The sequence below is a fragment of the Mytilus trossulus genome, chromosome 1 (genome assembly GCF_036588685.1).
Source record: "Mytilus trossulus isolate FHL-02 chromosome 1, PNRI_Mtr1.1.1.hap1, whole genome shotgun sequence".
NCBI classification, from domain to species: Eukaryota; Metazoa; Mollusca; class Bivalvia; order Mytilida; family Mytilidae; genus Mytilus; species Mytilus trossulus.
Window position 1 is genome coordinate 23,712,006 of NC_086373.1, and position 14,356 is coordinate 23,726,361.

At 29.9% G+C, this 14,356-nt stretch overlaps 1 protein-coding gene and 1 long non-coding RNA gene across 7 annotated transcripts in view; both read right to left on the bottom strand.

Annotated features, from left to right (window-relative positions):
* Positions 1 to 4,176, bottom strand: part of LOC134719363 (uncharacterized) — a 37,222-nt gene extending 33,046 nt beyond the window's left edge. The window contains exons 1-3 of the long non-coding RNA XR_010107565.1: positions 4,093 to 4,176; positions 3,230 to 3,319; positions 2,271 to 2,372 (exon numbers count right to left, since the gene is read on the bottom strand). This is a non-coding gene — a long non-coding RNA (uncharacterized LOC134719363). The remainder of the gene's footprint in view (positions 1 to 2,270; positions 2,373 to 3,229; positions 3,320 to 4,092) is intronic.
* Positions 1 to 14,356, bottom strand: part of LOC134719289 (protein MON2 homolog) — a 302,758-nt gene that overhangs the window by 241,668 nt on the left and 46,734 nt on the right. For 5 of the 6 annotated variants that reach the window (XM_063582325.1, XM_063582319.1, XM_063582312.1 and 2 more), the window contains one exon: positions 4,607 to 4,708. In XM_063582325.1, the coding sequence (XP_063438395.1) occupies positions 4,607 to 4,708 (102 nt within the window). Of the gene's footprint in view, positions 1 to 4,606; positions 4,709 to 6,169; positions 6,188 to 14,356 lie in introns of all 6 variants that reach the window. The other variant, XM_063582304.1, reaches the window with a different exon arrangement.

Here is a 14,356-nt window from a genome sequence, read left to right on the forward strand (position 1 = left end):
GGGATAGATCTTATTCTGATTGACATTTTTAAAAATCTTGAAAGATTTGCCCTAAATTTCTCAGTTTTAAAGATATAAATCAAAAACTGCATTTTACCACTATGTTCTAATTTTAGCCATGTCGGCCATTTTGTTTGGAAGTCGGTGTCATCAGACACATTTTTTAAACTATATACCACAATGATAATTATGGCCAAGTTTGGTTTAATTTGGCCATGAAGTTTCAGAGAAGAAGATTTTTTGACTTATTTGTAGGTTTTACTTTGCTGAACATTATTGTTGTTAACAGTTTATCTCTATCTATAATAGTATTCAAGATAATAACCAAAAACTGGAAAATTTCCTTAAAATAACCAATTCAGGGGCAGCAACCTAACAACGAGTAGTCAGATTCATCTGAAAATTTCAGGGCAGATAGATCTTGACCTGATAAACAATTCAACCCCAAGTCAGATTTGCACTAAATGCTTTGGTTTTTGAGTTATAAGCCAAAAACTGCATTTTACCCCTATGTTCTATTTTTAGCCATGGCGGCCATCTTGTTTGGTTGGCGGGGTCACCGGACACATTTTTTAAACTAGATACCCCAATGATGATTGTGGCCAAGTTTGGTTAAATTTGGCCCAGTAGTTTCAGAGGAGAAGATTTTTGTAAAAGTTTACGGACGACGGACGCAGGACGACAGACGACGGACGCCAAGTGATGAGAAAATCTCACTTGACCTTTCAGGTCAGGTGAGCTAACAACAGTAAAAGACTCTTTTCAAATTCAAACTTGATCTGAGTTTTGTAGTAACAAGTATTGTGTATAAGTTTCATACCATTTGGAAGAGGAAAACTTTAGATGGAGAGGGAAACAAAAAATTCAGCAATTTTCTATTTGTAAAGGGGCATAACTCAAGGATCACAAAGTGTGACACAACCAAAATTCAAACTTGTTCAGTGTTTTGTGGTAATAAGCAATATGTTTCAGAATCATAAATAAGGTTGAAGCAAATTTAAGTTAGAGAATGGAAATGACAAGTTCAGCAATTTTTCTATTTGTAAAGGCCATAACTCTAGAAAAGTGTTATGAGACAATAGCATTCAGTATAAGTTTCCAATATTTCGTTACGGCAAGCAAAATTTAGAGAATGGAAACAGATTTCTGGGATGTACAGATTTTTAAGATGTATGGGGGTTCAGACTTTCAGGTAGACAAGGATAAAACTTTATGCCCCCTCTGCTATGATAGGGGTATTCAAACATTTAATTTCAAAAATCTTCTTTAAGGGCAATAACTTATCAAGGTTAATTGATAATTTCAGGTCATATTTGCTTCTTTTTTTTTAAATCTTATTCATTTCTTGCTTTTTATAGTGTCTCCCTATCAATTATAACGTTCAAGATAAAAGGTATAACTATGGAAGTATTATATTGACAATGGAATCCTTAAAAACAATCCAAGTAGGAGTTCATTTATTATTTCAGTGGTATGAGGATGTTTGAAAACTTGGTATTGTATTTACCTTTCTGTCATTATTTCAAGATAAAAAGCAAATGAAATAATCACTTTCAAAAAAATCTTCTATCCAAAGCACTTTTCTATATTCAATAAAATTGAAAATCAAAATGGGGAATGTGTCAAAGAGACAACAACCTAACCAAAAAGCAGACAATAACCAAAGGCCACCAATGGGTTTTACCTCCATCAGATGCTTAAATTTGTCAAAATCTTCATTCAAGGACAAAACAAATTCTAAATGACAATTTTGGTTGTAAACAATTGTAGACAGGGTAGGTCTATAGATTGAGCATTTTCTTCACTACCTCCCCACTTAAGATTTTCTTTATCTATCATGCTTTTTAAGTTATAAGGCAATTTCTTACATACTCGTAACAATAATTGCAAGTTTGATAACAGAGTCACTGACACAAATTTTAGAAATAAAATACTCCCATTGAATAATGCAGGCCAATTTTGGTTCTTAATGGGCACTTCTTTAAATAAAGTTTACAGCAAAAAGACAATGGACAACAGACATATGGCAAGTCATTGCAAAGGCCAACACTTGCTCTTTGGATGACCTAAACAGGAATCTATTTATACCAAAGAAATTAAAATTGAACCTAAAAACTAAAAAAGTTAAAGCTTGATGTTATGTGTTTACCCATGACTACAAAGTTCACATTATCCACAACATGATACATGTGCTTTTAGTGTTTTATGTGATACATGTACTTTTCTTGTTTTGTGTGATACTTGTTTTATGGTAATTATTATTTACTCACAGTCTCCATTTTCACAGTTCTTGTTTCTCTTTGACTGTCTTCTTCTGCTATGCAATGTTAGTTTCAGTTCCTTCCCTTTTCATTCAAACTGTACTGTGGCACCTGTCAATCATGCAAGTGGAGCAATATTATTGGATAACCTCATTTCAAGACCACCTGACTCTCAACTCAATGTGAACTACATGCATGCTTTGCACATACTCATGACAACAGCCATTCTATTTTGGTCACAAGATGTACATTTCAGCATGCTCTAAACTTACACCTGTTCCTATTACTGATCCAGTTGTAGGACAGGTGCACTTTTACTAGGTTAACTGAATTTCTATATCTAATGGTTTTAATTTCTTTCCTTTCAAAAAATACATGTAGTTTTCAAATCATTTATCATTGTGATTTTTAAATAAATAAATTTTGTGTTTTTACTGTCTTCTGATTGGTTAAAATTAATAGTTTTATTTTCAATGTTATCAATTTTGATGGCGACACGCCCACTCTGACGTTGTGTATTCATATGCCAACATGTGTGTACGTTGTTATTGTTAATATGAATAATATAAAAAGGTCTTTGAGCCTTATTTTTGATAGAAATTTATTTATAATGAATGGCAATAATTTATTTTGATTTTATTGAACCATAAAACTAATTTTTGACTCTTCACATTGTACATAATCCGCTTCGCGGATTATTCAATGTGAAGAGTCAAAAATTAGTTTTATGGTTCAATAAAATCAAAATAAATAATAGCCATTCATTAAATGTACTTCATTATGAGTTGATATCATTTCTTTTATGATTTCACCTTTATCTGATAAATTCATATAGTTCTGCAAATATCTTTTTTCAAATCAAAATTAACAATTTTGTACTCAATCTAATTACAATTATAAAACATTTTAAAAGGAACAATTTAGGAAAGGAACATATATGTGTTAATAAGACAACATTTTCTTTATACCTGTACACCCATGTGTCAAGGCTGGCCTTTTCCATGTATTTTCTCGTCTTCACTTCTTTCTCTATGGACTATTTTATCTGCTTTGTCAACCTGAAAAAATATTCAATAATTTCTTAAAATATTTTGTAAAAGAAAATAATTTTAATTTCTATATTTAAGGTGGTACCTAACACTACAGGGAGATAACTCTGCAAAGCCAGCTAAACGTTTTATTTACGTTGTGTTGTAAAGGAAATATTAAGCTTCTCACTGATTGAAATTGATGTTTGTCAAACTGCTATATAACCAGTGTAATTTTTCTGACAAAACAGTTGGTTCAAAATTTTTGAAATTTTTATATTTTTGTTAAAAGGTCAAAGTAAATACATTGTCAAAATTTTATGAAAATTAAACGAGCCAAATTGATTTTAGTGAAAGTGTTGGGTACCACCTTAATTATGTTTGTGTCTGTCCCAAGTCAGGAGCTTGTATCTAAGTGGTTGCCTTTTGTTAGTGCATGTACATCCTATTTTGTTTTCTCATTTGAATCATTAAATTTTTGTTATGTCTAGGCCTTTTGTAGATAGCTATGAGGTATATCAGTTTTGCTCATTATAGAAGGTGACCTATAACTGCTTTATACTTCTAAAACACATAAAAAAGATTATTCATTATTTGATATGTTTGGGTGTCTTAACATAACATAGCTGGCCAAAATCATATTTCATTCCTCAATTTTTGGCTACGATTTTTAAACCAATACCTAAAATCAAATTATTTTTCTTGAGTAAGATTTTTTATTACTTTTCACAATAACACAGGTTTTAATAATTTAATTTTGTCAACCTACATCAATATTCCCATATCTATTTTGTAAATTTTACCTTTTAAAATTTAACTTTAAGCTTGCAGCTTCCTAAACCATTCTATGAAAATCCAACTTAGTTTTTACAATGTAGCCACTTCTGCTAAACCAATAGTGATGGCCACCTAAAGTCTGTTCTTTACTGTGTCTTCATATGTTATCTTTGTCTTCACCAAACTACCAATCTTCTCCAAGCTCAAACCCATTTCAATTTTTATGGTGTACATTTTTCAAATTAATTAAATGAACAGGCATTTCTTCTCTTTACTTGCATGCATTTCAAAAATGTATGAATGTTCAAAATACAGCTATACAATCATAGCACTGCACATCCAAAATAATTTTTAAATACTTATAATTTTTCCTTATGTTTTTTTGTATCAAATAAATTGCAAAAAGAAAAAACAAATTTGGCAAATTTAAAGTAGATTTCTAAATGAAACTGACATTCTTTTATTCATGAGAACATTCATATACTTTGAAACATTTCACACAAGTTGATTACAAATCTTAAAACTTTTATAAGCACATACCTCCAAAAGGTGGGCTGTTACTGGTCTCCAGAGCACTTCAACACGAGACAGATTTACTAAACCAGTTTCTAACAGCTTGGCTACTGCAAATAATGATGGTTCCTGTAAAAAAGAAATTCAAAGTCAGTTCATTTGTTTCACCATTATTTAAAAATATCTATTTTATCAACGCATAATAGAGTTTAATTTTGTAAATGTTTTTGTAGTCCATGTTCTGAAATGTCAATCTTCGTTGGCCCTATAAATATAAAAGTTTTTTTTTTAAAGAATGAGAACTTTATTTAAATAAAATGTTATACATTAGAACTCACAAATCTTAATATTACATCTAAATATATTGCTGATCTTTTAAGACAAAAGTTTGAACTTTTATCATTTAGAAGATAATTTTCCTACCAACTTCTTTTTAGGGGTTACTGAATGAAAACTGAGCTTTGATAGATAAAATTCAAATTGTGGAGATGAAAATAACATTTTATAAATATAGTGCCTAAGAAAAAGCTTTTGACTAATTAAAGGGAGTTGCAACCTTAGTGTTTTTCAAACAATGTCTAAATTTATCCATTGGAAGGGTTTTGGTTAACAGATATCAATTTTCAGAAAGCGCTATAATTTCTCTAAAAATCTATAACCCAAATGCTTGAATTGTCCTGGCCTTGGGGGTCATACAAAAAGCAAGTACCATCATATTACTCCGATAGAAATTAGTCAATCAAAAAAACGAATATGCTGTATCAAACAAATTTTGTTTAAGAATTGAATGCTTCTTTTTGTAAATTTATTGGGTGGTAAAAGCGTTGACCGAAGTACATTTTGTATGAAGCGCAGAAGCGCTTCATTCTAAAAATGTACGCACGGTCAACGCTTTTACAACCCCATAAAGTTTCAAAAAGAAGTATTCAATACTTATAATTACATTTTTTTAGCTAAAATCATGAAAACACGATTTTTATCCAGTTTTATTTAATTCACCTGTGCACTTTTTTTGTGGGACCTCGTGTCATCATGCATGATAAATGTTATTGTCTGATGCAATTGTTTACGGAATAACATGTTAGCCAATCAGAATAACGTATTATAATGAAACTTACATCTAATGTAATTATTGTCATTTAAAGCGTCTGAATTTCTTAATACTATATATATATGGTATTGTTACACAATCTTTCAGACTCATATATATATAATATGTTTTAGACCCTTCTACAACGAAATTTGTTTTACATGCACACGTATAAAAATTGCGTTTTTTATCCAACGCAATCATAGGTTTGAATGTAGTTTTCAATTTAGACTCGTTTATATATATATATAAATAAAATTAGCTGACATGTAAGACTGATGAAAATCTTTCTACTTTTGGAAATCATGATTCTACACTTTGTAAACACAGATTTTTGGTTAATAATGCTAAAGGTTAATCTAAATAAAACAATGAAAACTACAACAAAAATCTAAATTCTTCCAATTAGTGAAAAGTTAATCAAACCTTGACATGAAACTTTAAATTACCAACACTGAAAAATGTTGAAAAATGTTGAACAAATTAAACACTATACATGCCTCATCAGCAGCCAGTCCCTTGAAAAATAACAGTGTAAATATAAATCAAAACATATCGAAAAAATATTTTTGGTCTTCACTGCTCTTCAAATTTGTACTTTGTTTGATCTTTTGAACTTTTTTACTACCCATAATGCATAGTCAGCTATAAAAGGTCTCAAAAACACATATAATCATAAAATAATTTGGGTCCTGAATGTTCCTTGACTACTTTTTATTTTTAGACCTTTTAACTTTCTTGTTTTGAGCATCACACACTTAGAAGTCTGTTGTAGACCAAATGGGCACCTGTGTCACAAAAAAAATCAATTCTGGTATCTATTTTAAAACTTCATCTCAAACTTGTGCTAAGAGACATCTTGAAATTGCAATTAGGGGAGCGTTTTGGCTCTGTATTGAAAAACTCATTGTGACCTTTTAATCAAGAACAAATAATGAAAAGGTTCATACAATGCTCTTTTTTTATCATGGGCTGATGACTAACAGACTTTGCCATTTTGTGTTATGATTTGGTGCCATTTTCTTTCTTTTTTACTGACTTGATAATGAAGTACTATAGGATGTTGAAAATTGTGAAATCATTCTAGTTTAAAGAACAGCCTTTTCTATCATATATATAAAAATAAAGTTGTGGGCTTGTTATTATCTAGAAGACATCAAAATAATTATTTGTGAAGTAAAATTTAATGTCTGTTATGATTACTTACAGAAGTTTACAAAGGGCAACTTAAATATGGGGAAAAAAAAAAAAAAATTCCAAAGAGTATAAGCATAACAATTATTAAAAAGGATTAATTTCTATCAATTGGTTAATAGATTCCATATATATTGTCAACTTGTCCTATTTATTTAGTGCTGGTGAAATCAGTTAATATATTCAATTTTTGTATGATTTACATTGAAACAAATGTTACATTGAAAACATACATATTTTAATAGATCATATTTAAAGCAGCAAATTTATTCTTATTCTATCAAAATTTGATTTAAAACACTGTTGACACAGAGAGATGCCTTGACTTTTTTTAAACTTAACTAATCACAAACTAAAGCATGTATTATTCATTATCACTGAAGCAGTATTTATTTGTTTAGGGGCCAGCTGAAGGACGCCTCCGGATGCGGGAATTTTTCGCTACATTGAAGACCTGTTGGTGTCCTTCTGCTGTTGTTTTTTTCGATGGTTGGGTTGTTGTCTCTTTGACATATTCCCCATTTCCATTCTCAATTTTAAACTATAATAAATATTAGTGAGCTGATGGACAAAAATTTCAGCCTATCAGAAAACATTTTGCATCCAAAATTAAATTTATGAATTAAATATTTGTCCATGTACTTAAAATAATATGTAATAGATTTAACAAAAGAATTGGTCAATTCTTGGATGAATATTGAATCAACAAATGTATCTTAGTGAATCTCTGTAAAACAATCTCATTATCTGTAGCAAAAACATACACTACAGATGATCAAATAAGGGGTTTATAAAGATATTTCTCTTACAGATTTTCAAATGAAGATATTTCGCATACAGATTTTTAGATACCAAGCATATGCAATAATGGTCAAGCAAAACATAAATAAATAGGTTAAAGCTTGTCCATAACAAAATTGGGAAATAACCTTGGAAACATCATTAATGTTTTGCAATGTCCTTGATTTTATCAATTATGACCATCTTTCTGCAAACAACTTTCAAGTTCTTACACTTTTATACATGTATTATGTCAATACACTTGTGTTATTATGTCACATTTAGAACCGATTGTTTAATAATGTGATATATGCTGATTGACCTCAGGTCAACCGATGCAAATTATTTATAAAAATCAACTCAGTATTGGTCTATTATTAATAAAGTAACATCTAGTTCCTTCCAATTCAACATCCAATTTAGAAGCCTGGTGACTCTCTTAACTGCACTCAGTAAAACAAAACCTGATACAGTTACATAAACTTTAAATTGAGCAATTCATACAAAACTATAAGAAACCTTGAACAACTAAATTGGTTCAATTGACATGAAATCGGTGAAAAAAATTGATTAAACAAATATATAAAACAATAGAGAAAGAGAATGCATCAACAAGTAACACGGTTCTTTTTCAGTTTTATTCTCTGTTGTATTGCTCAACACTAATTACCAGTTACATAAATCTGAAGATACACAATCAGGCCCCAGAGTACACAGAAACTCAATTAAATAAGTTATAATCCTCTTATTTATTTCTCCAAATAGAAACCATTAATTTTATTAACAATTATTCAGTAAAACGAATTTAACCTAGCATAGAGAATTATAAGTTGGAACATGTACCACTGCATACTAAGAACCTCAGATGGCTTATTTCATATGCTCAATACAGCACAATTAAATAACAGCTAATTTGAAGAAGTTGAATTCTCAAATTATTTGAAGAAAAACCAATCCTTAATGAAACACATTACAAACATCTCTTTTTCTGAACTCTTAAAAATGAGAGTGATTAATCATTAAACAAACTATACTCTTAAAATGTGCTGCCTACCTTACAGAATACAAATTATAATTCTGGCTGAAATAAAGGTTTTTGATAAAACAAAATCATATATTTTGAGAGGGAAAAATCTTCAATTTGAATGCTGGAATTATACGTCAATGGCAAACAGACTTTCTGTAAATATATAAAAATTCTTCTGATAGGAACTTGATTGACTTTTACATTCTCAAATAGCTGTTGATGTGTTTCTAATTTAATTCATGACAGTGAAATAAATGATGATGTTTACAACTTACAAAATACAACACATTTATTTCTTAAAAACAATAGCCTGACCTTACCAGTGACAACAGCAGCACCTTTTACAATATATACTTCTATTAGTGGATAACCCAACCCAAACCTTATTGTAAACTATAAAGAACATTTAACAGTTCAGAAAATATATGGTCATGTTGCTTTTAAAAAAAAATATTATCTTTGTTGACTATCAATTGAACATGCTAAACAAAGATTTTTTGTTAATATAGTGTAATGCTGAAGGTTAATCAAAATAGAACAATGAATAAGATGCTCTATAGGGTGCAGTTTTATACAACCGCAGAGGTCGAACCCTGAACAATTGGGGCAAGTATGGACACAGCATTCAAGATTGATACAGCTCTAAATGTGGATTGTGATTAAAAAGTTGACACAACATAGGTTTCTGACACAGAATGTGGTCTAAGTACTAATACAGCTAATTTCCTAAAGCATGTAGATCAAGACTTTAGTTAGCTTGCTTGCTTTGTTTTTATATAGTACAACCATTAGGATAAGACCCAATTATGTTTACATATTATATATACAGGTTAAACTATGCCTATATATATTGTTAAAAGATGTCAATCTTACTTTCAAAGCTTGTATTTAGACAATATACGTATAGTGTCTTGAAATATGAAATTTATTTGTATGAGGCTTAGAAACGGGAAATTGCGAGGTTCTACCGAGCATTTTCCCGTTTCGTGCCGAATACAAATAAATTTCATATTTCAAGACACTATACGTATATTGTTTTTATACTGAAATCGGAAAAAAAATGAAAAATGAAAAAAACATGTAACAAAAATTGTTAAAAAAAGTGTTTGGAATTTCCCTCTTGAGGTACCATTTTGGGGTATTTCCCTATGAGCGTAGTCCAGGTGGTAAGACATTGGCGTATTAAGGAATTAGAAAGGGGAAATGAACTTAATTAATAACATTTGATAAACATGATATATAAATAACCAATTTGAAGACATAAAAGTTTAAATTGAAAAAAGTTTGACCATTGTTACTTTACGTTGTCATGGTCGTGACGTGATGTTGTTGATGAAATATAATAAGGAGGCGGGGCTTATAGGTCAGTTGGGGTCATTGACGTATAAAGATAAGGTTTATACGTATAGCTTTATCTGTACAGTAAACTAGCTGATTGCAGTATAAAAACAATTATACAAACAAAGCAAGCAAGCCAACTGAAGTTATGCTTTACATGCATTAGGAAATTAGCTGTAAAATTTTTAAAATGATGGTCCAACATCCAAAATCTAAATACATGGTTAGATTCAGCATATCAAATTCAATTTTGGACCCTTTAGACCTCAATCTGGACCAATTTGATAACAGGGTCCAACTATCAAATATCTAAATATATGGTTAGATTCAGCATACCTTAGAATCACATATATTTATATTTTGATGAAATCAAACAAAGTTTAATTTTGAACCCCAATTTGGACCAACTTGAAAACTGCATGGGCCCATGATGATAATCAAAAGTCTAAGTACATTTTCAGATTCAGCATATCAAAGAACCCAAAGAAATCAAATTCAAGTTTGAACCCTTTGGACTTTAATGTAGACCAACTGAAACAGGACAAAAAATTAAGAATCTAAATACACGGTTAGATTCAGCATATCAAACCCCAATAATTCAGTTTTTGATGAATTCAAAGGAACCTTAATTTTGAACGTAATTCCTAAACTGTAACTATGGGACAAAAACCAGAAAAATCAATCCTAACCTTCCTTTAGTGGTTATAAACCTTAATTGTGTTAAAAAAAAATTGATTTCGATTAACTTTAGTTATTATCTGGAAATCATCTAACAAAGCTGACAAGGACGACAATACAGACGAAGACGTGGTACCAATATATGACCCCAATAAAAAAAAAAATTGCGGTTGTATAAAAAAAAGGGTCATAACAGTTTGGGAAAGACTTTGGACAAGGGCAAGATATAAAGACTGTGGATTCACTTATTTTGGTTGCCATCAATTTTCCTTATTGGAGAAATATTTGTTACTTCAATAGTGCTTAATTTTCTAAATCATTATAGTTACTAATTATCAGCATTTTCGTTGAGAATTTTAATTTGTTATTTCTTTTCTCTCTATCCACAAAATCCACAAAATTGGTATTCCAAAAATATTAATAGTTCCCATACTAATAAATAGTTTATCCTAACCTAAACCAAACTATTACTAAATCAATTTTCAATACAAACTTATAAAACAGGTGAGTTAAACATCAATGAGACACAAAAGATGTAACTGAAAATTCATAAAACTGTTGGCTTTATAGGTTTAATGAATTTTCAGTTAAATCTTACATATAGACGATAAAGATTACAATTACCCTGTTATTGTTCAGATCTTGTGTCTGATATTTTGGGAGAAAACCATCCACTTATTAATTTATAGTTTTAATGTTGTTTTCTGCCTTGATATTGCAGCATTGAGGAAAGCCTAATGGTTTGTTCTGATTATTACATAAGATTGTGTCTTGCTATAGTCTTTTACATTGCAACTGCACATTTAATTGACTGATTAATGTCTGCTTAACATCAAGCAGCAAATATATCATGCATATTCAGGACGATGACATGGAAATGTTCAAATTATTCAAATATTTTCTAGGCTCAACGAGTTCAGGCATAATGCTACTTCATATTTTATAAATACATGTCTATTGTTCAATACAAAATGTTGAATTTTATATGCTGGAAGTATATTTCTACTTTTTAAATCTGAACTAAAAATCTATAAATCATCAAAATTAAAAAGGCCCCTGTCTACATGTAAAAATAAAGAAAAGATTTATTGGAACAATCTTGAATAATCATGAGGATGTACAAAAGAGATAATAGTATACAATAATACATCTGCCTTCCACAACATGTACAAATGTTTTATTAATGCCAATTTATTGGAAATATATGATATTTGGCTGCACATTTTGAAAGATTTAAAGGAATTTGAAAGTAAAATACCACTGTTGGTTTCAGCATCAGAAGTATTGTCTTGGAAACAAGCTCTGTATTTATTCTCTTAAACTTGTGCTTCATTGGGTTATGAAGAATCAATTTTCAAATAAAAGTAATTTCTTTATGCCAATAAGATTGCTAATAGTCAATGAAATATACACCTAATGTAATTCTTTCCGGAGAAAATTGAATTTTAGTTCTGTCTATTTAACCTTTAAAGGACAAAGTGATTTTTCTTTTTTAACCAGATAACAACACTTGGGACAAACAACTACATAAACCAAATATCAATCTGTCATTGGAATGAATGGTACACTGACTTAGTTCTTTCACATCATTGGACTTACCTAAATTTGGCAAATTGAATTTAGACAGTAGATAAAAAATGACAGGACTTTTACATGATGAACTTTAAGATATCTGATATCACATATCACACATTCTAAATGATTTTAACATTGCTTAACATGGCATGAAACACAGATTGAAACTTAAAAAATCAATAAATAAAGGTATAGTAAAAATTAGGGTAACAAGTAACAACATGTACCTTCTCCTACAAAATTACTTGTTATCATGATACAAACCTAGGAGGTTGTAATAAGAGGAAAAGAAAACATAAGTTTGAATAAAATTAGGATCTTTGGATAGCAATACAGTTCGAATTATCTACATCAACAGAGTAATTTTCTTCAATGTATTTAGTGAAATTTGTTTAATTTACTTTTGAATATTGTTCTAAGTAGAGATTTGTTAAATTTACTATTCTAATATGACGTTCTTCTTTCGCTTTGTGAACATGCTCTAAATCCAATAAAAATTTTGCACATGCGTATGTTGACTTCTTCAGAATAATGAATTTTATCAACTTATCATGCACTTAATTAATATATTTCCTTAACTTTAAAACACTTTCAAACTCTTAAATGGTGCACATGATGTTACTTATTCATTTATCATGACTGTAATGTGTTGCATTTCAAAATGGACATATTTGACTTAGATACGAACCGTTCATGCTGGCTGTTCAAACTCCTCCCTCTGAAAAATCACACCACCAGCCGTTTGCTTCTTTACAAACAAAAAATGGAGGTTAATGGAAGAGCTTACACGAACACTTTTACACTTATACTTATCAGGCATAGAAATTACCTTAATTGTCTTATTCAGAATCAAAATAATTGATGCAAGCTATACTTTATTGTAGTTTTAACATGAGTAGGCATGATATTTGTGTTATTTTAGCCCTCACTATCGCTCGGGAAAAAATAATCATGAATATAATGCCTACCCATGTTAAAACTACAATCAATAAAGTATAGCTTGCATCAATTATTTCTTATTTGAATATTGTTCTGTCAGTAGAGATTTGGTAAATTTACTATTGAGTTTTGTTTTGAGTCGAGGTTTATTAAATTTACTATTGAGTATTGAGTAGAGATTTTGGTAAATTTTCCAGTGTTCTGAAAAGAGATTGGTCAAAGGACTAATGTGTTCTGCATACCTATTTTGGTGAATTTAACTGTTCTGAGTACTAAGTTTGTCAATTTACGAGTGATCTGAGTAGAGATTATGTCAATTTACGAGTGATCTGAGTACAGATTTTGTCAATTTACAAGTGGTCATATTAGACAATAGTTAAATTTGAATGCTGGTAATGTTTTGAGTAGAGTTATGAGTTATGGTCAATTTATTGTGTTCTCAGTAAACATGTTAATTTACTAGTGTTCTGGTCAAATATAAAGTCCGTTTACTTGAGTTGAGGGTCTGATTACACATTTGGTCAATTTACTTATGTGTACTGACTAGAAATTGGTCAAGTTTTTAGAGTACCGGTAGATATTTGGTCAATTTACTAGTGAGAATTACTCTTTCATACAGGTTTAAGCTGAACATTAAATGTACTGAAATATAGAAGCTGAGTATATAAACTACTTTTAACAGACAGAATTTTCAATGCATGTAGGAGGGAAGATATAGAAATACTTTCCTTACGCAACACATATTATATTACCCATTTGTCTAGAAAATCTCATATCTGTTTCCATTTTCAGGAGAATTTAATCGTCAACCAAAATAAACTTTCAGAAAAAAAATCAGAATATAGAAATATATAAAGTTCACCTAATAAAATATCCTACCTTTATTATCCAACATAAAATTGAGAGTTGGTATAAAATTCTGAGAATTATATCAAAGTTGATCTTTACATACCCAGAAAAACACTATAAACAGAATTTCATGACAGTCAGAAACTCTTGTCTATAAAAAAAAAATCTCACAAAGGTAGGATTTTATAACAGTCGTGTATAAGCATGCCTACTAAACATTTAATATTAGGAACATTATCCAGACCTGCATTTCACAAAAAAATCTTATGACTAAAACTGATTGTTAAAGTCATGAACAATTTAGTAT